Genomic DNA, 27,552 nt, shown 5'->3' on the forward strand with positions numbered 1-27,552 from the left:
CTGAAGCAGAATAACCTCTATAGATAATATTTTGAAATAAAATCTGATTTCACAAAATAAGAAAAATAAAACAAAACCATCAGTATAAGATTGCTGATACATTTCAGACTAAGAGGCACAGGCACACACAACCTGTCTTCAGCTTCATTTTATTATACAAAATCAAACCCTTTCTGACAAAAATTGCTTGCTCAGACTTATGAATAGACAACAACATGCTGCATGCAAACAATTTAAAAGAGTTAATAGATTTAACAGCTCATTCCACTCTACAGTATATTGATGTGCATTTTCCATTTAAAGCAAAAACTGCTTTAATAGAGAAGAAAATAGCTACACAACTTTTTCTAACCATGTCCATTATTCATGTTTATTAGAACTACACAGAAAACTGCCTCCTCTAGTATTTAGAATAGTCACATGAAAGGATATCTGACCTTCCTTGGTGATGAAATTCGGTCCTTCCCTTTTGAGCAAAATACTTAACAGAATTGCTTGACTTGCTAGGCAATTGCAGTCCTAAAAAAGAACAACTTTCAGATTTAAATTACTAGCAAAAGGCATCACAGTTATTACAAATTCCACACGAACCAGAAGACAGTTGTTTTAGCAGTACTATACAACACACATTTCAAGGAGAAAGTCTCCCCTCCCCATAAATTTTAAATCTTCATTTGGTCCCCCTATAATAGTAACCAAATAGCCAATTTTAGGTTTTCAGTGGGACTTGAGGGCTCTCAGCACCTTACCAGATCAGGACCTTAGTGATACCCCAGTTATATACTCATCTCTATCTTCATTTTCTATCTCCTCTGAAGAAAAGAGTGGCACAGCAACACTGGTACAGAGTTTGGTAACTCTTCTCACTGCTGCTTTAGAATGGCTTTTTTTAGGACATATATTAAGGTTCAATAAAGTTGCACCACTGGGCTCAAAAAGATCATTCGTGTCTTGGCGCCCTGGGCCTCTACCATTGGCAAAACAAATGCTTGTGATCAGATGACTAATTGACATGATAGTTTTCCAAGTTCCCACTAAGACAGAATACTGAAATGTGAAATACTCATTCATTGTTGGTTTCTAGGTTGAATGATTCTTATACCCAATTGAAACTTATAGTTGATCTTACAGTCAAAAGTCACTAAAAGGTCATCAGTCTGTCTTAGTGGATTTCAACCATTCAGGGTTTTTTTGTTTGTTTGTTTGTGGAGCTGCAGTCTAGGTATGAGGTATTTATTCATATGGGACACAACCATCTCTCCCCCTTTAGAACATTTCAGGTATTACCAGAAAAAAATGATATGGATTTAAAGGGAGTATGGAAAACTGTTAGCCGGAATGTGGCAGCTCAAAGGGTTCTGTGGCATCTGGGAAGACTACAATGAGGGAAGACTCTAGAAGCAAAAATCAGTACAGGAGAGGCCAGAAGTTACTAGTTCTATTTAAGAGTTGCAGAGAACAATTATATGAATTCAATGAATTATTGACCGTTTCCAGATGCATTTAGATAAAAAATGTTAGTTGGTGCTCAAAGAATGCCAGACCTCCACTCCACCTAAGCCCTTCTCTGCTTCCCTTCCCCTTAGTCCATTCCTTCCCTCCTCTCCCTATTTATGTACGTCTTCTCCTGTTTTATTACCCCCACTCTAACATGTTATCTCTACATAGTATTGTCTGGTCTTGCAGCTTTGACAAGCTGTAAAATTGCATTATCGTATAATTCTATTAAAGATCCTGTGAAGCATGTGGTATTTGGAAATATATACTAGCCATAAGTCATTTACCTTTTTGTTCTTTTCATTATCTGCTTCTTTATGAAAAAAAAATCAATAAACATTTAATAAAAAGTAAAGATTCTGGCCAAGAAAACTGTTAAGAGTGGCTGCTGGGGTGACAATGTTAACAATGTTCATCTGAAGAACATGCTGTTAACTAGTAGAATTAAAACAAACACAATATAATCTGATGAAAACTAGAACTAAAGTATAGAACCATTTCTCCAATTTTCTTACATTCAGTTTCTGAAGAATCTCATAAGTCGACCTGTTTTTCCAGTCATTAATATTTACTTCTGGTTGTTGTTCAAGTTCAGAAACATTTGGAGTACTAGTCTGTCTCTTGACTTTCGAATGTTTTGGAAGTTCCAGCTCCTCAAAACTCTTAAATTCAGGAGGCCTGAAAAAATAATTATTTAATTGTCCACAGTTCAGAAGATATTTTAATTGTGAAAAACACTGTAATTAGATCTCCCACATATCCTTACTCTTCTGTTTCACTGATTCTTAGAAAGTCAAGTTGTTCAACAACTGCTCCAGATATTAATGTCTGGGGAGGGAAAAAAAAGAAGCACTCAGCAAGACAGTATCAATCTGTACATTGCACATACCAATTCTGAGATCAACAACGTAACAAATTGCCCCCTACTGAACAGGAACATTTGAGTTATACTTATAAGAAACTGCTATATTTTAAAATACCAATTTCTCTTCAGTTTTCATGCACCTTTTCCTGTTCATGAGTAGCAAGTGTAGTATGTTATCACCACAAACCAAAATAGCTTAGGAAGGCCTTTTTTCTGCAATTACAGAAAAACTGGTTACATACCCTACAGTAATTGTGGTTCTTTGAGATGTAGTCAGTGTGGTTCCCATTGTAGGTGTGCAGGTACCTCACGTTGCTGAGGAATCCAAAAAGCAGGGATAGAGAGCAGGTCATGGGAACATACTGACATCATCATCCTGAAGAACCACAGTTATTGTAAAGTAGCCATTCTCTCCTCTTATAGTATGCATTAGAGTGCAGAGATGCACCAAGAGGGGACAGGGCAGGGGACCCAGGCTCACCTTTGGCCATACACAGCAGAGGCAGGAGCTGGAGATGGTGGCTGCTCAGCACATCTGAGCCCAGTAACATGCAGGGAGTAGGCTTAGCTGCTGGCATGCATGGCCGAGTGTCCCCCTGGGGTACCAAACCCAGCTGCAGCCACTGTGTGGCCAGTCAGCCCCCACCCCAGGCAGCCAGGGCCCAAGCCTTCCAGCTCCAGAAATCATGACTCTGGGGCTTCCCCTCCCCAGGAGCTCCACAGCTGTCTGGGGTGGGGGAGCAGGTCTTGCCCCCAGTCAACCTCCCCCAAAGAGGGGAATCCCCAGGGCCATAATTCCTGGAGCTGGGTTATTTAATTGTTTTTTACATTTATCTTGAATGAAGAGCACCTGTTATGCCCACAAGCTTCAGTAAGGTTTCACCCAACTCCCAGCATAGCAAATCTATTGGGATTCCTTATTCTTAGTCATTCCTTAGTCTAGAAGTACTTCTCTCTTGTCCCCATACATATATACATACGTACACACACACTTCTACAGACAAATATTTGGACGCTCTCTCTCTCCTTATCTCTCTCTCTCTCATAACAATGTTAAGCTTCTGTCATTAATATTTTAGTATGCTTATTGATTACAATTAATTAATTTAATATTCATATGAATTTCATATGTATGTCCTTCTAAAGGAAATCTGTTCTAATAAAGCAGTTTTTAAAAGGACTTTCTTAAAAAGCATTGTGTTTTGATAGTTGTCAATAGGAGAAAAAAAATGGATGCGTGTCCTGTGAGCTTTTAAACTCAGTTTCCATTTTACAATTTATAGTAAAATACCACAGTATTACACTGTGAGAGTTGATTGTGAAAATAAAAAGCTGCTTGCTTTTTTTGTTTGTTTTTTTGATGATTTCCTCCAGTCATCTTTCTTACATACGTAATCCTCCGGAACACAGCTGATGATGGAAGCAGTTACAGACAATGAAAGTAAAAATTATTAAGAACAGTCCTGGAAACCATACAAATTATTTGTAGGCTTGGAAGGATTAGGCTTTTAATAAGTAATAGTCAATTTTACTAGACACATACAAACAGACAAAAAGTATTTCCATCAATAATAACTGAAATTTACAGTTAGGCAAAGAAAAATGCTGCTTGAGAACTATTAGAGTTTGATTTAAGAATATTTACTTTGTATATTTTGACATGTGATGTGGACAATTTAAGTTTTAATGGTTATAAAGTTTAAACTTTTTGAATCTCAACATCTACTGTCATTAAATAGATATTGTCTGTCAAAATTATAAAAAAATAAAAATTGAATTCTGCCAAGCCTAATTATATGCTGTCTGAAAGGACAAATACATTTTAATGTACATGTCACAAGCAAATATTGTACAACCCCTTTTGTGAATTAAGATATTAAAGCCTAACTGTACATGTTCAGACACGTGCATACAAATGTACACACTCAATATAAATTATGAAAAAGCAGTATACAGTATATTGTTTTAATAGATAATGCGTTACCACCTTTTTGCAATCTCAGCCACTTTTTCAGGACTTTTTCCTCTTTAACGAAATGCACAGTTTCCAAAATATGACAATATACTCAGAAAATTAAATGATTGAGCTTTTGCACTTCATGTAGTGGAAATTCTTGCATTTTCTGCACATTTGGCATAATATATCAGCTGACCAAACTGTATGATAAGTTTGTAAGACAATTTTTAGACTAAAGGAACATATACACTATTTTCTATCTAACAAATAATTCTCCTCCGTTGATCAGCAGTGCCTACAAATTTTGGGTGATGAGGGGGAAAGGAGATAAGACTTCCTAAAACTCTACAAAACCTCAAATAAATGTTTAGAATTGAGAAAGGAATCATAGATTCAAGATGATTCCTATTTCACCCAAATCAGTTTCCCCATCCTTAATTTAAAAGTATAGTAGGAAGTAAACATTCACTGTATCATAGTTAATATACTATAAACCTAACCTAGTCAGTATATATTATACTGAATCCTGGGGAAATGATTACTTACCTTCACAGCTGCTTTAACAATATATTCCTGGAAAAATCTCAGTAGGTTTTCAAAAAGAAATATATCATGAAGAGATACTCAGGGGTGTGGGGCAGAGCATGTAACCTTATTTACTAGTGTCACATTGGTCAATAATGCTCATATCTAATTTTTGGTGCCCATGATTGGAATTGGATGGTGAAAAACCAGAGCACACAGAATACCAAGACACAGCACAACACAACCTCGATGAAAACCATCCTAGAGCCAAGCCAGTTAAAAAGGTTACTGAAATGTTTTTGCACCCTTCATGAATAAGAAAGACAACATAAACAGCAGTGATTGTCAAATAGATACAACAATTCTAAAAGGCTTATTAATTATGTAAAGAATATTCAAGGAAAGGAATTGAATGTGGAGGGGAACAATGGTTTGCTGAGAACTTTGAAATAGTACATTGTGTAAAATAATCTAAGAGCACACTGTGTAGATAATGTTTGAGAAATGTTTCTTGTGACAATAGATCAGTTTAATAAAATACAAAGTAATAAAAAGGAGGCATTCCAGATAAACATCAAAAGCCCCCTGGAGCCTGCAGGCAGCACTCTGCATGGATGGCAATGACATTTACATCAGGAACTCTAACTTATGATAGCCAGAGATTTTATGAACTAGGTATGACTGCTTTAATTTACAAATTTTTATTTAAATGGTCATTGAAAGCATTTATTTTATTGTCAGAGCTAGGAATGTTCTCTTTGTAATTTTAACATGTTAGCTGGTTGTGGTAAACCCTAGTCTCCCCCTTAAAATTTATTTTGAACAGCTAATGTATTAAAACTGACTAGAACTTTAATGTTAGTTAATATGTGAAACACACACTTTTCCCTGCTGTTGATATGGCCCAGAATAGAGTCCTTAACCCTTGATATCAAGGACTTGCCCTTTTGTGATAAATTCCACAAGACAGATGGCTGGAAGTAAAAAAAATAAAATAGATTCCCTGCCACATTAAAAGGACCTTTGTAGAAAATATCAAAGCCCTGTGCTCCTGCTTAGAGAAAGCATGATTTATAGTGTACAGAAACTGAACAAAGGGCTTTTAAAAAAAAAGCAGAACCCTTGACTTTATCTCATCTTTAATTTTATAACACTCAGTGAGGTATTAAAAAGTCACAGGAGAAACCAAAGAATTTTGATGGAATAAATATGTCTATAGAAATAATTCACAGTTCATGGACTAACACAGACTACTGCCAGAGTATGAATGCAACATTTAGAAGAAGAAAAAAAAAATACCTGCACTCTATCAGCATGAACCTTCACTCCTCCAACGACTCCTTTTTTAAAGGCTGCCAGCATATCTAATATTGGATTGAATCTGCTTCCCCTATAATTTTAAAAATAAACACATTAATATTAAAAATGGGAAAAATCACATTACAAATAATGATCTTCACATGTATTACATACCTTATGTTATCCTCACGTATAAGCACGAGGAACAGGGGACGACCATGCATTTTCCAATATTGCTTAATGAACTGTAATGCATTCTAGGTAAATATAAAAATGTATGTGATTCATGCCAGGAAACATACAGTACAATAAATTGTAACTATAACAAACAACCTAAAATAAAGGGTACTGCTATAAACCCAACAGATTTCAAATCCCAAACAATTAATCAATTTTTTCAGTTACGTATTTATTTTTTTCTGAAGAATGTAAGCAATTTGCAGAGACTACATAGCCACAGCTTTATAACAACACTGCTCTCACTATAGGTGAGGCACAAACCAACCAAGTCACCAGTCTGAGCAGAATGAAATATTGGATTACATCTATTGATCTGTATAAATAGCATTCTGATGTGAATAGTGAGTGAAACACTAACGGGGAGATAATTGGCCCCTTTTATTCACCAGAAGTAGCTGCTGCAGCCCAGGTCATTTCACTGTGAGGATGGGGGAATAGGGCAGGTGATGTTAGCACTAGAACTGGGTGACATTTTTTTCAAATAAAATATTTGCCAAAAAATGCAGTTTCAGGTCAATTGAAACTATTCATCTATTTGACATGAATTCACTGGTTAGTTTCATCAAAAAAAAATGTCAGGATTGATTCATAAGAGACCTTAGGTGCCATTTTTGAAACTGAAGAGGGGGTGGCGGTGGTCTGATACCTGACAGCCCCATGGTTAGAGCACTCACCTGGGAAGTGGAAGACCCAGATTCACATCCCTACTCTGCCTGATTTGAACTTGCAGATGAATGCCCTGCCCCTAGGGTTATAAGGTATTCTAGGGTGAGTCTCAATTTCTCCTATTGATGCTGTCCCACTTTGCATAAATAATTAAATATTCAACAGACCAGAGAGAGAGGAATGACCCTACAGCCTGATGGCTAGGGCACTGATTTGGGATGGGGCACAGCCAGGTTCCAATCCTTGCTGCAAACTGAACAACCAGTTATTCACATAGCTCTAATCTGCACCGCTGCCCTTAACTGTGTTTCACCCAAGGAAGGCAAGTTTTAATTTGTGGCCAGGGCTCCTGAAAAGCCCCACCAGGTGAGGCTTTCAATCAAAGCATCCCTTAGTGAACTGGCCATGCCTCTTGCCCCAGCCAAATGCGTCTACCTTTGGGGCCTGTGCTTGCCAGTTTCCCTGGAAAACAGGGGTTCGCGCATGTTGTGCCACTGCATTCTCATCCCCTCCTGGAGTTAGCTTTCTGCCACCACAAAACATCCACTAGGATCTGCACTGGTCTAACAGTATATTAATGCTAATATTTGCATTGTTCTTCCCACCATAACTTTGCTTGTCTACTTTATATAGTAAGGTATACAGACTATATATTTTTTCACCTCCCCTTTTCAATCCTAAATTTCATCAAACCTTTAGAACCGCACAATTTATTCTTAATATAGGACTTATTTCAGCAGGTTGCATAAGATAAACAACAGATAAATACCTTAATGTCATCAATCAACAGCATAACATCCTGAGACATGTAGAAGTCACTTAGATCAAAAATGATTGGGTAGCAAACAACAGTCTTTCCTAGTATTCGATAAATCTGTAGGGAGAAAAAGCTAACATTACCCATTTCTTTAAAATGTATGAAACTAACATTAATACAGTTTAAAAAGTGAAAACACAGATGTAGTGTTGCAGAACTGTCAAAGTAATAAGGATCTGCAAAAGGGATAACTGAAAAATCTAATCTGAAGAATCCTTGTTCTTACACAGTGTGCAAATCCACAATCTTTTTTAATCACAGCAGTTCACCCCATCATGATCAAGCTTGTCTTGGGTGAGTAAATACTGCTGTAATTAGGTGCTTAGGTAAGGCGTGAAATAATTTAATAGTGAGATAGCTTATGCTTTGTCCTTAATGGGTTTACAAACTATATTAAAAACATTTTATAATAAACAATAAGATTTACATGCAGAAAAGATGATTACATTTAGTAAATTCAACAATTTAAATAGTATTCTGTCTTCACAGAATAATCCAAAATTTGTCTGGAGTATATGCTAATTATCAAATCAGTCACTTCTTGCAATGACCTTTGAAGTTCCAAGGCATCCAATAGGCCTGTCGGGTCTTCCAGATAATCCCAGTTTGTCATTAATCCCCAAATGAAAGTAAGCCTGAAAGAAATAATAATTGTGACACTGTAAGGCCATCTAGTTACACAGACAAAATTCAGGTCCTTCTTGTTTTTGCCCCCAGCACGAACCACCACCAGAAACTTGAACTCAGCTTTTTTTTTGAGGAGGGCATAAATATAAAACCACTACAATTCTTCCTATTGGCTTTTTGGGCATACATCTGTATCACAGTAAAAGAACTGAGAAAAATAGACAAAACTTGACTAAAAGTGAAGCCCAAGGACTGAATTTGGCCCAGTATTTTGATAAGTAAGGAAGCAAAAAGTGAATTATTTATTAAATTCAAATAGGAAATATATCGATTACTTATATCTTAACTTTTAATAATCTCTTCATTGACTAACCATGTTCAATAATAATGAAAGCCACATCACCTCTGGCAGATCACCAGCATTGAACTTCATTATATCTCTGCTGTGTACCTGTTGTCCTCCAACCTTCCTTTTAAAATAATGTATTGCTTTTGAAAGCAAAGGGATGGATTAACAGTTGCTAATATCAGCGTGGTGTGGAGGTAGGAGCTATGTAAGCATCTCAAAGATGTTCTTTACTAGCATAAGAACGGCCATACTGGATCAGACCAAAGGTCCATCTAGCCCACTTTCCTATCTTCCGACAGCAGCCAATGCCAGGAGCCCCAGAGGGAATGAACAGAACAGGCCCATTCCCAGCTTCTGGAAAACAGAGGCGAGGGACACCATCCCTGCCCATCCTGGTTAATAGCCATTGATGGACCTATCCTCCATGAATTTATCTAGTTCTTTTTTGAACCCTATTATAGTCTTGGCCTTCACAACATCCTCTGGCAGAGTTCCACAGGTTGACTGTGCATTGTATGAAGAAATACTTCTTTTTGTTTGATCGAGAGCTAGCGAACAGGAGTGGCTAACAGGGGAGTTTCGCGAGGGAGTTCTCCAGGTGAAGGAGGAGAGATTACGTGACCCTTGGGGTAAGTTTGTTGTCTGTAGTGTGTGTGTTTGTGGTGTGCATACTGCTTGACTAAAATATACCGTGTGGTCCGTTTGTTTGGGGGACTATGTGCTGGGCGTGTGTGTGCTAGGCAAGGCTGAGAGCTGCTTAACGAGGCTTTGATCCCTAAGCCCTTTACCACTGATCAATCCTTAACGAGGGGACAGGCCTACTCAGGAAGGCCAGGGCTTTAAAATGCCCACTCCTGAGCGACTAGATGAGCTAGCGAACAGGAGCGGCTAACATTGCTGTATTGTTAGCATCTCAATCATGCCCTGAACATCACAATAATTATAGTCCTGGGTCTCTTCAGCAGAACCTACCACACATACTGAATTAGGGACTGATCTTTGAGCTTTGGGTTCACTCCTGGATCTGTGTACAGCACCACTGACTCCTGCCTATGTGCAGCAAGTTTCAGAATTGGGCCTTATGTTGTAATGGGAATTTGTGTTCTATTGACTAGGTTGATTCATTCCAAATTCCCATTCAGAAATCTCAAAACTTCCCCAACTTAACTAAACTATCTACCCTAGACCGATCATTAAAGCAAATGTTGATGTTAGCTGATTTAGGCATTAATTTTCGGCTTATACTGTTTTACCAACAGAATATTTTTAATGTAAATATCTTGTTTTCCTGTGTGGCAATATATTCATTAATATGTGAGGTTTACAACACTGTGCTGTATCAGATTAGTCAACATGTAATAGAAACATGTCATAACTATTGAGCTGTGAGTAAACGAGAGTACACATGCAAATTAAATCTTTGAAAAAAATATCTGCAACTCCCAATCAGTTTGGGTGATTTTAGATGATAAGCTCACCATTATTAAAATGGAACTAAATTTCCTAGAATTTTATAAGTGACATCAGGAAGATTTCTCTGGGCACATTCTCTCTGAATGCAGGAAGAAAGATCTCTCAGGGATAAATGAAGATGAAGTTTTAGACAAAGATGACTACCTACTTATGATCTCTTAGGGTATGTCTTCACCACAGAATTAGCCTGGGTTCTTACTTGGATGTTACCCGTAACCTTCCTCGAGTCCATACACAAAAACCTTACACTGGCATTAAGTGGTGCTTTCAAACTGCAGGTGGCTGGGGCTGTGGGCTAGAACCTGGATTCCCCTTTCAGTCAGGCTGGTAACCCATCCACTTTGCATTGCGGACACAGGATAAATCATGCGACTGCTGACAGTCCCCCTATGTCTGTGACGTTGCACTCTATATTTTTATGGAAATATGCTTATGAGTGTGAATATAATGCAACTGGAATATGCTTCATGCAAAAGGTCTCTTGTAAAGTACCATTACAAAGCTTATAATCTACTGAGTGTGAGCATCCTATTTGTATCTATGTATCATTCTTCTATCTGAAATTAGGAATATGAAATATAACTCTGAGGTCCTATTGTAGTTATGCAAAGTGTGGGCCATTAATGGTGGTTAAAAATCTTGATGGCTCCCATTAACCAGGATAATTGGTTGTAAATGGCTCTGTTTACTTGTAAGCCTTCCTGTATACGCGGGTGCCAGCAAGTAGGTAATGAAGTCTCACAGGACATGTGACCATGTCACATGATCCTGGAATCCATCTTAAACCTAGAGCTTTTCCATTTAGAAGGAGGGAGTGGGAACCCAGAGAGAGACAAAGGATTCCCGCCTTGTGCCAAAGCTATAAAAGTGGGTGGAACAGAATAAAGGGGCTGCCAGTCATGGAGAAATCCCCTAGTTACCATCTGAGCTGGAACTAACAAGGATTGTACCAGGGGAAAGGATTGGGCCCAGACTAGGAAGGAGTCTGGTCTGTGAAAGAAGCTTATTGGAACATCTCTAAGGGTGAGATTTACTTGTATTAGGTTTCTTAATGTATTAGGCTTAGACTTGAATGTTTTATTTTGCTTGGTAACTTATTTTGTTTGGTCTGTTATTACTTGAAACCACTTAAATCCTACTTTTTATACTTAATAAAATCACTTTTGTTTATTAACCCAGAGTAAGTGATTAATACCTGGGGGAGCAAACAGCTGTGCATCTCTCTCTATCAGTGTTATAGAGAGTGGACAATTTATGAGTGTACCCTGTATAAGCTTTATACAGAGTAAAACGGATTTATTTGGAGTTTGGATCCCATTGGGAACTGGGTGTCTGGGTGCTGGAGATGGGTGACTTGCTGAGCAGTTTTTGGTTAAAGTCTGCAGCTTTGGGGGCATGGTTCAGACCCTGGGTCTGTGTTGCAGCCGGCTGGCATGTCTGGCTCAACAAGGTAGGGTTCTGAAGTCCCAAGCTGGCAGGGAAAACGGGCTCAGAGGTAATTCCAGCATGTCACGTGACAGTACCAAGGGGGTCTCTGTGACCGAACCTGTCACAGTGGCGTAGTCGGATGCAGGACAAATCATGCGACTGTTGACAGTCCTCCTATGCTTTCCCACAATTTCCCCCCACCCCAATGTCCCCAGAAAGACAAATATTTCCTCACAATTGGCTGGGAAAGAATGAGAGTGGCTCATCTTACTGCAGCATAAAGAACCGTGGGATATGCCCCCAGAAGTTCTAAAGACACGCGGGGGAGTGCAGCATATGTGAGGACACAGTAGCTTGGGTGGGGTTTTGCAGTGTGGCTGCTTACACCTGGGCTAGGTTAACCTATGTGCCAATCACACAGTCCAACTCTGCAGTGATGAGATGCGATGAGCCAACAGCAGCTGTAAATTAACTGTAATGGAAGAAATCTCACTATTTAGAATATTTGAAAACAACAAGTCTCATTGAACACATCAACTCTAGCCAGTCCAAATCGTTTGCTGCTTTTTGAGCCTCATAGACTGCAGAAAGCTGTGGTTACTGGTTCTACAGCAGGATGACCTTACAGAAGAAAAGTCAACTTGCTGCAAAAAGTAACAAAATAAAATTCTATCCAAAATGAAGTACTGTAGAACTACCAAGGGAGAAAGGAGAGTTAATGCAAAACAGGGAAAGAAAGTCATGGAATAGAACCTGTTTTGAGGGCTACCCTACCTCTAGTGAACTGAAGCTGATGGGAGAGTAGCTAACAGGCATGGGACTCTAGCTGTTTATCAAACTGAAGGGAGGGAGTTTTTCCTCCTTATTTTTGAAAAAAAAAATCCCACTTCCCTGACCTATGTGTCCATGTTCTGCAGATTAGGTACAATGTAAATTGGCCTTGGAGTCAGCTTGTTTGGCTTTAACATTTTTAAAAAATTGCATATGTAGCACAAAGGCTATTTTCACTCATTACAAAGCTGTAAACAGAGATATAGAACTGTCAATCACACTGCTACAATGCAATGAACAAAATGTCCCCTATCACAATTATCCAATCTGAATAACTATATTCAAGTGGGAAAAGATTAGAGAGTCCATTCAATGTCAAAAATATTAATAAATTTAATATGGTGTCTGTACATAACATAAATTAAAAACTGCCATTCAAGTTAAACTGCTTATTCTTACATAGTACAGAGACCATATAAATGACAAGTAATAAGCACATTATAACGTAACACTAGATGGAGCTCTACTTCCCTAGAACAGTCTATAATATTTTACATATAAAAGAATTGTCTTTACTAATAAAAATGGAATTCTAATAATCCTATAATACCACATCTTTCTTTGGGGATTCTGCTATGCTCTACAATCTACTCTGCATCTTCCAATAATAGATCTCCTCACCTATTACAGTTAAAAAAAAAAAAATCCACAAACTGCATCATTCAGATTCAGCCTCATTTCTTTATTTTTGGAAATGTGCCTTTAAGCTAACCAACATTTTAGCTACCAACTACACCCGTAGCTCAAAAACACCAGAACACTAGTTCATCTCCAAGAAATCTCAAGTACTGTACAATTCACTAATGGAAGTTTTTCAAGTTAACCTTCTCTATCCAGTTGGTTCAATGCAGTGCAGAAAGAAATAATGATAGCTAGAGGTTTCTATAAAAGCCTGGAGTAATAATGGGTATCCAGATTCTAGAGTCCTTTACAAAAAGCCAAAGTGGACTCCTCTGCCATCTGTTTTTCTATTCTTTGATTTTGCTACCACTTAGTCTATTCTCGTCTTCTACTGCTCTCTTGTACCATCTGTTTTCTTATTCTACTTGCTTGAATTTCCCCATCCTCAGCATTCCTCCTGTCTATCTCATCTTCCTCTTATTTGTTAACTGTTTCTGTTATCTTTCTGCCATTCCTTACACTCTTTTCTCTTTTTACATTTCTACTTTCATATCTCCTCCTCATCTCTTCCTCTCAAATATACTATTTCTTTGGACAAAGCCCCACATTTTAGAGTCTTTAGCTTTAAAATGCTAGGCTAGGCTAGTTTGCAATTTTGTAATTGAGTATTTTGAACTACAGTAACTCCTCATTTAACGTTGTAGTTATGTTCCTGAAAAATGCAACTTTAAGTGAAACAATGTTAAACAAATCCAATTTCCCCATAAGATTTAATGTAAATGCGGGGCATTAGGTTCAAAGGAAATTTTTGTGGGGGCAGACAAAAGGCATATATAATGCAGTGTACTGTGGTTGGGAAGTGCCCCTGGCTTACCTCACATAGGCACAGTCTGCTGCAGACAAGGACGCTAGGAAGCACCTTCACAGCAGCAGTGGCAGCTTCCCTGGAGAAGAACAGGCGCTGACTTTGCCGGGGGATGCTCCAGGCCTGCCTCTTCCTGTCCCCGCTCCACTCCAGGCCCACCTCTTCCCATCCCTACTCCACCTCCTCTCCATAGCATGCTACATCCCTGCTCCTCCCCCCCCAAAAAGTCCTAAGCACTGCCAAACAGCTGTTGGGCGGCGCTTAGGACTTTTTTGGGGGGGGAGGGGAAGAGAAGCGGAGACACAGAGCTTCCCCGCTACTCCCCCTCCCGCCCGGCGCTTCACGCTTAGGACTTTCTGGGAGGGAGGGGGAGGAGCGGAGACGCAGCGCTTCCCCGGTCTTCTCCCTCCCAGCACTTTCCTGCCACCAAACAGTTGTTTGGTGGCGCTTAAGACTTTCTGGGAGGGAGTGAGAGGAGTGGAGATGCAGCGCTTCCCCGCTCCTCCGCCTCCCTCCCAGAAAGTCCTAATCACCACCAAACAGCGGGAAGCGCTGGGAGGGAGGGGGAGGAGACGGAGAAGAGGAACTTGTGCAATACTCCCTTGTAAAGTCGCTGCTCTTCCACAGAATCTTACAAGCAGTGGACAGAGCAGGTAGCCAAATGATGTTATAAGGGAGCATTGCACAACTTTAAACGAGCATGTTTCCTAATTGAGCAGCAATGTAACTTTGAAACAACGTTAAGCGGAAGGATGTTAAGTGAGGAGTTACTGTAAATTAAACATCAAACCGACTTATCCAGTTCCCCAGACGAACATGGACAGTGGTTCCATTATGCAGCTCTCTAATCAAGTCCAGCAGAGTGGTAGGGACACCTACACTCTTTAAGGCCTTCTATAACGCAACACAGTCTACTGAAGCAAATATAGCCTTAAGATCAACATATGCTACATGCAGGGGCTTCCTGAACTCGCGATGTATCTCTGACAACAAGCAAAGGGCCAAAATGGCGTCTAATGTGGACCTGTTCCACATAAAGCCTGACTGTTGGGGACGATGCATCTGATGTAGCAAAGGCTCCAGGTGTGCCAACAAAACATGAGCAAACACCTTCCCTGGAATGTAGAGCAAGGTGATTGGCCTGTAGCTCTTACGTTAACTGCGCGGTCCCTTGCCCTTATAGAGTGAGATCACAATACCGTCCTTTCAGGCAGTTAGCAAGGTTCCAGTTCGCCACACCAGATGAAAGATGGCCAGAAGTGATTCTGCTACAGGATCAATAGCACATTTTAGCAGTTCTGAGGGGATGCCATCAGCACCAGTTGCGCGTCTGTTTTTCAGTGTAGAGATGGCACACTTCACTTCATCCAATGTTGGTGCATCAGTATAAATGTCTAGATCCTGAACCGCAATGACTGCCAGATCATCCAGCTCTGAACAGTGGAGGATGGTTCAGGACACTGTGATAATGTTCCACCCAGCGTGAGAGAATGGCATCATCTGATTTACATGGATGGCCTTGGCTGTCATTCAGGATGCCGTTCGTAGTGACTACCTCTTGACCAGTGAGGTCGCGAATGGCGCGGAATGCTGGCTTCAAGTCGCCCCTGGCTAAGCCAAATTCAACATCATCCGCCACTTGATTATAATATGTCTTGCGATCGTGGAGTGCCACGCTTCAATTTTTTGCTTCAACTGATCACGAGTGCGCTTATCACCATGCTGGCAGACTGCAGCCTTCAATTTAATTATCTGGAAGGCCTCCTCCAATAGCCATGGTCGGCATGCTGGATGCCTATATCCAATTGTCTGCTCAGCAGATGGGTTGAGGGCAGAAGTGAACAGGGACCAGGCAACCTCCACATCATTTGGCAGATTAGCTAGAGCCGAGAATCTGTTGCTGACATCAATACAAAACCTGTTGGCTAAACCTCGCACATGGAGTGCATTGATGTCAAACTTCTTCATCATCACAGAGGGCTTACCTACTCGTTGGAGCATCAACACCATATGAGCGACCACTAGATCTGTGTTCGCCGCGCATTCTGCACCACAATATATTCTACAGAAGGCGAAGAGATGCCTATCACGTGTAATTAGGTGGTCCAACTCCTCCTGAGTGACGCCATCATGAGAGATCCATGACATCTGGTGTATGCGTCACCACTTGAACCATAACCCAAGAACGGAAAGATTCTGGGAGGCACAGAGTGTAAGCAAGCGGCGAGAGTTATCATTGGGTGTACCTGAACCATAATGACTGATGATCTGTTCAAACTCAGTTCTCAGGGAGCCAGTAATTGCATTTTGGTCACCCAGGATCATGAGCTTATCATGTGGAGGGACTGTGCATACTAGATGTTCCAAATGATCATAGAAATGATCTTTAACTGAGTCGGCAGATTCCTCTATCGGCGCATAGACTACTAGGACAGTGAGGTAACCATGCCGATGTTTAAGACATGCAGTAAGTAAACGAGGAGACACAGGCATCCAGGTTGTCAGGGAGGACTTGGCCTCACTTCGCAGTAGTAGTGCTACCCCATATAGATGGTTGGGGCCACCAGAATACAGAAGTAAAGAATCTTCCACCTTGTGATGTCCATGATCTATCAGCCTTGCTTCTGTTAGTCCTGCAATCAATATACCAAGACAGTCCATGTACCTCATTGTGGTGGAGGGGGTGTAACATCTGGAGTAGGGGATTGCTCGCTGGAGCTATGCCATCAGTGATGGCGGCTTGTCTGAAATATCACCTTGGGCATTATGCGAGGTGGACAGATCCAGTGTGAACTCTGAAAATGATGGCCAACACAGACGGCGAAGATGCAGGGCAGAAGCTGCACCTAGCTACCCGAGGTGAAGGAAGTCGCTGAGAAAGACTCAACGTCTCGGGTCGCACAGCATGAAGCCCATACTGGTAGACCAGGAAAAGGGTCACGTTACTGCGCCTCTGTCTCATCCCCCAGTGGGACGAGGTATTTCCCAGGATAATCGTTCGCTCTTTTTTTTTTTTTTGATGATGATGAATAACCTAGTACTCAGCACCAGGGTTAAAGCCCCTGCCTTACTTTCAGCTGTAGATGCCTTGTTGGTGCCGTCTCCCCTCAGTGCAAACATGACAGGTTCGTGCCAAAACCGCCCTGGGAACGCGCGTCCTCTGACGTCGGGAGGCATGTCTGCAGTACATTGTGGCAACGCATCCAATTGTATCTGGGGTCTCAGACAGTCCATCAAAATTGCAACCTGGAATATGGCAACTCTTCACAGGCATGGTCATCAGGTCGTTGTCTCACACAAAATGGAATATCAAGGGTTAGGTCAGTGTAATTGTGTTGCTCAGGAGTGTGGATATTTCACACCCTGAGCGATGTAGTTATACAGCTGTAAGTTTATAGTGTAGACTTGCCCTGAGTAAAGTTGAAAGACTGAATCAGTATATCAGAAGGTAAAGAAAGACACACTTTATCCATTCACTGAGGAGTCATCTTGTTGAGCAGGGGTATTTCATGGAAGTGTGCATCCTTGTTCCTGGGAAGCCAACCAGCTCAGCAACAGACTGTACTTTTGGGGGGGGGGGAGAGGGAGGTTAGGGAACCTACTTTAGTAGTGGTTACCTATACGATCTAATAAGTGTATGCCCTAGTTTGTGTTTTATGATTTTGTTTTGTATTGTAACCAGGTTCCCTTCACTCTCCCTTGTTTCTAGTGGCATCTCTATTCTTTCTTAAATAAACTTTCTTTTGTTTTATTGCAAGTGCTCACAGGTGCTGTGCGTTATACAGGAGCAGTGATTTAAGGTAAAACTGGTGTACACTGCTCCTTTGGCAGCAAAGGAACTGGGATTTCTGTAAGTAGCCAGTGTCAAGGGCTGGATATCACAAGGGATCTGGGGTGCACCTCTTGTTAATCTGCAAGGCAAACACAGGACTAACATAGCCCAGAGGAGAGTCACTGAGCGGCTGAAAGGCTGGTGATGGTAGGAAGCTACCACAAGCAAGACTCCGTCTCACTAGAGTCAGGGAGTAACAAGGTGACTCTCACTCCTGGATACACTGAGAACCATCAGAGAGGGTGCAGGATTATTCACCATTTATCGTACCCTCAATTATCAATCAGCAGTCAGCAAAGTTCTCATGGAAAATGAGGCCTTAGAGGACATTTGTTTTGCACTGCCTTTTATTTAACATTCTTATCTGTGCAGTATATGTTCATGACATAGATAAGGGCATTGCTGACATCCTTTCGATTTCAAGAGGACATTTTCCAGGAAATTGCACAATTCACCAGCTGAGGCCCTCAGGTGATGCCTCATCAGTTGTCAAGACATGGCTCCTGACAGCTTTTAGAATTGGCAAACAAACTTCATTGCTCCCTCTACCCCTCACCCCCACCCCCATCAGAGTGTACAAGGCCAGTTTGGTGGAATCTGTATAATTCTGAGTTAGGGAAGGACTCCAGTGTATCTGCTCCATCCCTGAACATCAGGTGGTAAGAAATGTAGTGTCTTTAATGCACCGTGGATTGGCTTCATCCATAATACTGGGTCACCTTGCTGGCCTCAGGTTTTGCTGGAGGCTAGCAGGACTTGCTGACTCAAATAGGGGATTTTTATTAAGGAAGATTTTGGAAGGATGTTCCAGAGAAGATGGTTGCAGGGAGGAAAACAGGCTCCCCATAACCATACTGATTGGAAGCTTTACCCAGAGTTTGCAGTTGTAGGGTGGAAGCAGTTCTATTGAAAGCAGCATTTGTCATCGCCTTTTTTTGGTGCTTTTACTAAACTAGTGCCGCAGACAACAGGAGATAGCTCCAGGTGTACATTAGAACTACTGGATGTGCAATTTACGCAGGAGCAATTTCACTGAAACTGAAGTATTCAAAAACTGATCAGGCAGGAAAGAGGGCCACAGTAGAGCTCAAGGAATATGCCGATCAACAGGTAAACCCATGAATGCTATCAAAGCCTTTTAAAACATACAGGACAAGGAACCAGACGCTCTATTCATATCCTGGGATGGCAGCTATCTGAGCAGGTATCAGTTTGCTGTGGACACGAAGAAGGCATTAGCCTACTTACATCTCAGTCCTGCAAATTCTGGCATGAGCTCCCTTAGGTTTGGGGCAACAAAAATCAACAGGATCAGAGGATTTCAACTTCCAGAAGGTCCAGGCAATCAAGCCCTGGAAATCAGATTGTTACAGAATATATGTTCACCCTACCAATAGGTTGCTGGGGCACATCCCGTGTCTGAACTAACTTTGTTGTTTGTGATTGCAGGAGACACTGGGAGGAGGATTGATGTCTGGAGCTGCAGGCACTCAACTGTGAATGGGGCCCACAAGCAGGCAATGAGGTCAGCAGGTGGATCACAACTGAGCTTCAAGGCTGAAATTGTCTGCCTTGAGTGATATAGCAGAACAGCCAGGTTATGGAACCAGCTTATGGCTCTGCTGCACTCACTGATGGCTGAGGTATTCAACTTGGTAAAAATGACCTTGAGGCTTCCACCAGACTAAATTTGAGAATTAGGATTCAGAGGGATGTGGAATTGATTAAGTGGTAATGACCATGCACAAAATTGGTTTGGTCAGAGATGCTCGCTAAGCAAGTTTGGCAGGGAGCTCTCAAGCCAACCTGTGTTGACAGAGCCCCATCAGAATCCAAACCACAAGACTACCAGGATAATTTTGGGGACAGGGGGCTCAATGATCACACATAGGGACATCCAATACACTGGGCATAAGCTATAAGGATGATGGACACCATTAGACAGATGTCTTCATGACTTTAAGGGCTGGATATGGATGCCATGATGGCCATGACCATTCTAATTGCTGGTACCTCCATTAGCCAGTTTCCAGTGCAGATAATGGCTAAAATGGCCAGTTCCCTGAGGTAAATGAGACCCAGAATTTCACTGTTGGACCTTGTGTCTATAGGAAAAGGGGAGACTTTAAGACTTTGCAGACTAAGCTCCCCCCTTAGCACCTTTTATCCTCCCACTAACATGGAGGGCAAGAGGATTCAGAAGTGAACTGTCCTAAGGCACTGGCCAAGGAGCATCTTCCCTGAGATATTTGTTATATTCTGGGAGCCCTCTAACCCCACACTTCACCCAAACAAATGCCTGCTATGTGACAGCATGGGGTGGGAATATGATAGCACACCCACCCAGTGATAAATTAATAAAGTTATGGTCTGTTGCTTAAATCCATCTCTGTATCTGTCTCTGATTCACTGTGTGTCGAGATCAACCTTGACTTAAGAATACAGTGGATCAGTGGACTTTTTTTTTTTTTATTGTTTGGAAGGTGATTAGATACTACCTAGATCAGATAACAGATCATCACAAATTACATTTTCGGTTATGGTCAAAGATGTACTTAACTGCAAATATAGAACACAGCATTCAATTATTTGCTAAATGCTTCAAACAGGCATGCATTATAAACCAATAATGCACACTTTGAAGTATCTTACAGTTTAATTAAAATGAAACAAAAACCTAGATAATTCATTGCAACATAAGTAGGCACGAGTCTGGTTGTCAGCAAATAAGGAATTGCATTTAAAAAAAAAAAAAAAAAAAAAGGAAGAACCGCATAGATAAGTCATTAATGCAAAATCTCTTACTTTGACAAGTTCCTGTTGAGCCCATATCTGAATAGGTTCCACTTGCTGGGGAGTCTGAGTCTGGATTCCATATGTATTCAGAAAAACTTGCAGGCTATAAAACAAAATAAATGCAGGGATTTAATCACAGCATAACTACAGTCTGATTTTGTAATGGTCTTGGTAGCAATTACTGAAGAAGCAAAAACATGAATATCATGTCAATTTAAATCTGAGTTAATATTCTCACTCATGCTTCTTTGAAAATCTGTGCCAGACTGCAGATCTAGTCACATTCAATTCTTCCTTAAAATAAAAATTCTTAATAAAACTAAATGTCTTACCGTTGACTTTCTGCTATCAGGGCCACATGGACCACCAAATCATTTTCTAGAGGCCCCTAAAATCAATAAGGGCAAACAAATACTTTTATTAACATAGTTAACCAAGAACAGTTTGTTATCTCGACAAGAAACAAGGACAATATTAACAGTATTTAAACAGTTCATAGATATGATCGGCATCAACTCACTGCACTGCTGCTTCTCTCTGCTCTCAACTGCCTGCTAATCAATTTGACTGTGTACACAGGGTAATGGAACACCATAGACCTAAAAGCCATAAATCTCACAACTTAGTGAGCAGCTGTACTGTCAATGGTATTGTGAATGATGCATGTTGGGGAGTTAGGAACCAATTCTTCTTTTGTCACCATTTACATTTTTGTAATGGAAAAAATACAAGCATATATGAGATTTATTTAAAAATTGTTACATATGGTAAAAATCCTTCAGTATGTATCCCAGAAAAAATGTAAGGTTATACTATTGATGTTTTTGGTATTTTCCCCTTATACGTACTATATCATAGTATTATTTCGATATACTGCATAGACCTTGTAAAGAATTAATCATACAACCGACTGTATAACTGATATTCTTCATAAAAAAAACAACCAAAAAACAAAATGCGCGCACACACACACACGACATGCATGCTGATAGCTTTAATATATTTTTAATCTAAAGTATTTTTGACTGGACAGTTGCTAACTGTATTGTTGTATGAAAGATATAATGTACATTTCTAAAGGGTGACTATTTCTAATGTTATGATTAATTAGATCATTAAGAACAAAATAAATGACAGTATTTTGGTAAGAGAAAAGGCATGCAAATAGTATTGAATTCAACAGTTTGGATAAAATTCTGATCTCACTAAAATCAGTGACTGGGGCCAGGATTTAACTGGCAACATGCTTCACTGGCTAAGATGCAAGATGTCTGCATTACTCTCATTCATTTCCTTGATAGTATTCAATGTACTCTATATACATATCCTCTGTTTTCTGGGGAGAAGTGGAGAAGGGGGAGGGAAGGGGTAGTGCTATGGTGCATCTAACAGAAGCAAATACAGTGTTATTTCCAAGATGGTTCTCTCTAACAGCTCAGTTATAGCTGTAAAAACCCCTCACTTGGAATTTTAAGTTTAACAATGTGGAGGAAAACTGCAGAATTTGCATAGCAAAAATTAAGTTAAAATTATGTTAACTTTTTAAAAATTTCTACATCCAAAATGTACCATAATTTCTTTCCACTGTAAGTCTTTAAAGTAAAAAGACCAGTTCAAGCATTTATGACTCCTCCAAACAAGTCATATTTGCTGTAATCACAAAGGCAAATCTTGAGGTATTTGTCCTAAAAAATACACGAATAATTACTTCTATTAAAGGTTGCAGAAGCACTATAGCCTACGGTTTTTAAGCACACAAACTGCAACTGATGAAGTACTTTATCAAAAGGTAGATGCTGCAATCTTTTTCTAAGTGACTTGCTGCTTCAGTCATTTTTATTTTAGAGCACCTGGCTGTGTGAAACTTAAGATTTTCAAAAAATACTGTGAGAAACTCAATATAGTGCATGTAACTAGCATACTGCGATATATTAAGCAGAAAGCAAATGTCTTTGCCTTTCAGTGTGTCAAGGTCTGGAAGACAAGTTATAGATCTAGAATATGCCACTTCATATTGTAAACACAGTTAGAATATTCAGTTAGAAGATTAATGAAATAAAGCCACTTAACAGTCCCCAAAAATTATAGTGCGCTCTCTATATATAGCATTAACTACTCATATTCAATCAAAGCTGAATACAGTGGATGTCAGCATGACCCTATATTCATACCCTACAGACCATTGTAACAACCTTTGCACAAAATATACCTTGTAAGGTATCGTTTGAAAACTAATAACTTGCTGCTCATTAATATCATGGTGAAACATATGTAGCAACTATGTAAAGATATGAACATCAGCTGAAGTTAGGTCTGAAATGTGTTTACCAGATCAGTAAACTAGTTTCTCAAAGACAAAGGACAAGCTGATGCCTCTAGCCAGGTGTCATCAAAGTTGATGGACAATCGCCTATCATGAGGCCATTCTTTGGCAAGGAAGGGGAGCAGGAACAAACAAATCTGCATCTTAGCAAACAACAACCTGGAACCTCTTTCACCACCGTGCTCTTTGTCTCTGTCCTCACAGCAGGAATGAATTTTATCTAGGAATAACCCTCAAGAAAAGGTGTCATTAGAGGAGGTTTTGGACAAATTGATAAACTAAACAGTAATAAGTCACCAGGACCAGATGGTATTCACACGAGCGTTCTGAAGGAACAAAAATGTGAAATTGCAGAACTACTAACTGTAGTCTGTAACCTATCATTTAAATCAGCTTCTGTACCAAATGATTGGAGGATAGCTAATGTGACACCAATTTTTAAAAAGGGCTCCAGAGGTGATCCCGGCAAGCCTGACTTGAGTACTGGGAAAACTGATTGAAACTATAGTAAAAAACAAAATTGTCAGACATATAGAGAAACATAATTTGTTGGGGAAGAGTCAACATGTTTTTTAGAAAGGGAAATCATGCCTCACCAATCTATTAGAATTCTTTGACGGGGGACAACAAGCATGTGGACAAGGGGGAGCCAGTGGATATAGATTTTCAGAAAGCCTTTGACAGGGTCCATCACCAAAGACTCTTAAGCAAAGTAAGCTGTCATGGGATAAGAGGGAAGGTTCTCTCATGGATTGGTAACTGGTTAAAAGATAGGAAACAAAGGGTTGGAATAAATGGTCAGTTTTCAGAATGGAGAGAGGTAAATAGTGGTGTCCCCCAGGGGTCCTATTCAACATATTCATACATGATCTGGAAAAAGGGATAAACAGTGAGGTGGCAAAATCTGCAGATAGTAAAGTCCAAGGCAGACTGCAAAGAGCTACAAAAGGATCTCTCAAAACTCAGTGACTGGGCAACAAAATGGGCAGATGAAATTCAATGTTGATAAATGCAAAGTAATGCATATTGCAAAACATAATCCCAACTAAACATATAAAATGATGGGGTCTAAATTAGCTGTTACCACTCAAGAAAGACATTTTGGAGTCACTGTGGATAGTTCTCTGAAAACAATCTCTCAATGTGCGGTGGCAGTCAAAAAAGCTAACACAATGCTGGGAATCATTCAGAAAGGGATAGATAATAAGACAGAAAATATCATATTGCCTCTATATAAATCCATGGTACGCCCACATCTTGAGTACTGTGAGGAGATGTGGTCGCCCCATTGAGGCGATTAATAAGACTGGGACTTTTCAGCTTGGAAAAAAGAGACGACTAAGGTGGGGATATGGTTGAGGTTTATAAAATCATGACTGGTGTGGAGAAAGTAAATAAGGAAGTGTTATTTACTCCTTTTCATAACACAAGAACTAGGGGTCACCACATGAAATTAATAGGCAGCAGGAACAAAAGGAAGTATTTTTTTCACACAACACACAGTCAGGCTGTGGAACTCTGCCAGAGGATGTTGTGAAGACGAAGACTATAACAGGGTTCAAGAACTAGATAAATTCATGGAAGATAGGTCCATCAATAGCTATTAGCCAGGATGGGCAGGGATGGTGGCCCTAGCCTCTGTTTGCCAGAAGCTGGGAATGGGAGATAGGGGATGGATCACTTGATAATTACCTGTTCTGTTCATTCCCTCTGGGACACTGGCATTGGTCACTGTCGGAAGCCAGGATACTGGGCTAGATAGACCTTTGGTTTGACCCAGTATGGCTGTTCTTATGTTCTAAATACATATCAAAGCGTGATAACTATAAAAAGGAGGGGCAAAAACACCCTAAGTTATCTCTACCTAGCCATCTCTCTCTCTTTCACCTAAGACGACAAAAGAAACAGCCCTTGGACTTCGGGAGCAGATCGTGGCCTGACAATTTTGTCAACAGTTACTGGAAACGTGGTAAGGAATTTCACCTTGAACCAAGTATAGTTTGTTAAGTTTGAGTATGAGGAAGCATTTTATCTTCATTTCTCCTGTAACCATTCCTGACTTTACTACCGTAGACTTGTACTCACTTAAAACCTATCTCCTTGTAGTTAAATCAATTTATTATATTCTTTAATCAAAACAAATCCAGTGTTGTGAACTGTGTGGGTTACTCCATTTAGGGTAGCAAACTGTTGTATATTGATCCCCTCAGAGAAGCAACAGACCTAACATATCTGAAGTGTTTAGGAAAGGGCTAGACAGTTCAGAAAACACATTTTGGGGAAAAATCCAAGACAGGGAGTGTGTAGCATGTGGTAACCAAGATGGTAGAAGCCAGAATGTGACTGATATATAGCTGGCAGGCTGCAGCTATTCACAGATACCCAGGGTGTTATCCACAGGCTGGAAGGCTGTTTGTGAGCTGTCCAGGTGGGAGCTACAGCAGCAAAGCACTGTGAGGCACCCAAGTTCACAGGGCAGGGATAACAGCCCCTTCTTGGTCTGGATTGCACCCCAGAATATCATAGTCAGTACTCAGATAGTGCTAAACAATTTATGCCCAAAACTTTTGGTAATTTTGCTGGTGCAAGCTTGCAGAAGCATCTCAAACTAAAAAAATACATAACATTTAGTTTTTTTAATATAACATTGTATATTTTGAACAATTATAGTAAAGCTAAAAGGAAACAGGAACATGCCTAAGATTACAGCTTCCTCCACTGGAGTCAGAAACAGGAAGAAAAGATTTAAGGAAGATATTTAGTTATGATAAAAGTTTATGCAAAGCTTGCACTATAGCTAACACTGATAGTAGAGACAGGACCAGAGGAATGCAGGGAGTTAAGCGTATTTGGTTTTGGAGTATAGATCACACCATAAATACAATAGTCAGATGCTCTGTGACAAATACTATATATATATCACTTATTCGATGAAGGAAAAATTATCCACAAAGGCAAAAGAATGCTATTTGCATTTGTTTGAGGTAGAATATGGCTTTTAAATTACTTAGCATTTAAAAGTTTAAATGAAACTCTTAATTTTTTTAAATTAAATTATTCAAGATATGTCACAGATCCAGAAAACTTCATACCAAGACCACTCATGTCTGCTGTGAAATTTTAAGATAATAGAAGCTATTAGAAAATAAATGCACAGTATTCTGAGCATCTCTCTACAAGGATTAACTGCTAACCAAGATGGAATCCCGAAAAACATTTCTGTAACATGCATACTTATTTTTAACATATCAGATTAGATATGCCATAGCCTTAAATACTTTACATAATTAAAAACAAACAAACAAACACACCCTTGTCTTATCCTCTAGCCATTCCCTAACTCTCAACTACCTACAGGGTCAAAGTCAATGGAGTTATACCACTGGTGAATTAGGCTTACAATTTTTGGTTTGTTCACCGTTTCAACAGCTCTCTAGATCTGGCTAGTATAATAGAGAAGTCACTCCAATGTTATAAAAGGGAGGGTGGTATAAACAAACGAACATAATACAGATTCTGTTTATCTTGGAAATTCTTGTCTATCTATCTTTAGGGTAATCTGTACTGATTCTTTATAGTGAATTATCTACAATCCTGAAAATAAAATTAACCAATGATTTAAGCAAGAAGTGACATTTTGAATACCCTCTTCTGAATATTAGTAATGGCAGCTTCAGTCTCCAGATCAAAAGATCAACATCCCAAATTTAAAAAAAAAGAATTCTAACTGTATTTGTTCAGGTTAGAGAACCTCAGTAATTAAAGTTTTGCACATACTCTTGATCAGCAACTGAATTGCTCACAGTAGGTGTGTAATCAGGTTTTGATTTTACAGCTGCATGTTATAAACAAAACAGTAAAATATCAGCTTTCATATGCTGCAAAGGGGAAACCTTGACATGACAGGCCCTTATTACATCTTTTATCACTAGAATCTGGTCCATCTCAGTCATTAAAATCCCCAAATGAAACATAATAATCAACTCTGTTGCAAAAAATTTGGTCCAATAGGTACAAAAGGGGACCAAACAAGCTTTTGCAAAAAAATAACAATTACTTAAGAAGAGTTATTGACCACCTACATTATATCTATTAAAAAAGTACAGTGCACACATGTGAATATATATAAAAAATTAAGTTCTCTATTGGGAAATGAAGTCCAACAGAGAACACTAAATAATGACCAGATGTCACTACAAAACAAAATATGGGGTATACATAAAAATATTAGCACAAAACCAGAACAGTTTAGATTGTGGTGTCATTCTTGTTTCTACTTTGGAACATAAAGTAAAATCCTCCTTTGTGTAGTGGACTAATTGTATATTGATGACTTCATATTATGTTATACAAACAGACCTTTTGCTGCAATACAAAAAAATAAAATGTTTAGGGATTAATTAGGAGAGCAAACTACTACTGGTTTGCTATGTACACTAAATGAATTATTTTATTGTGTTTTTGTACTGAAGCACTTTTAACACAATCTTTACCATATTGCTCATTATGCGCCACAAGCATTCTGTAACATACAAGACTGT

At 39.7% G+C, this 27,552-nt stretch overlaps 1 protein-coding gene across 1 annotated transcript in view; it reads right to left on the bottom strand.

The window, feature by feature from the left end:
* Nucleotides 1-27,552, bottom strand: part of PHKB (phosphorylase kinase regulatory subunit beta) — a 198,370-nt gene that overhangs the window by 29,753 nt on the left and 141,065 nt on the right. Inside the window, 9 exon segments of the mRNA XM_005289835.4 lie at nt 438-519; nt 2,013-2,175; nt 2,264-2,325; nt 6,144-6,234; nt 6,318-6,400; nt 7,819-7,923; nt 8,418-8,501; nt 20,698-20,791; nt 21,021-21,076. Coding sequence (XP_005289892.2) covers nt 438-519; nt 2,013-2,175; nt 2,264-2,325; nt 6,144-6,234; nt 6,318-6,400; nt 7,819-7,923; nt 8,418-8,501; nt 20,698-20,791; nt 21,021-21,076 — 820 coding nt within the window.

Source organism: Chrysemys picta, chromosome 14 (genome assembly GCF_011386835.1).
Source record: "Chrysemys picta bellii isolate R12L10 chromosome 14, ASM1138683v2, whole genome shotgun sequence".
Taxonomy (NCBI): domain Eukaryota; kingdom Metazoa; phylum Chordata; order Testudines; family Emydidae; genus Chrysemys; species Chrysemys picta.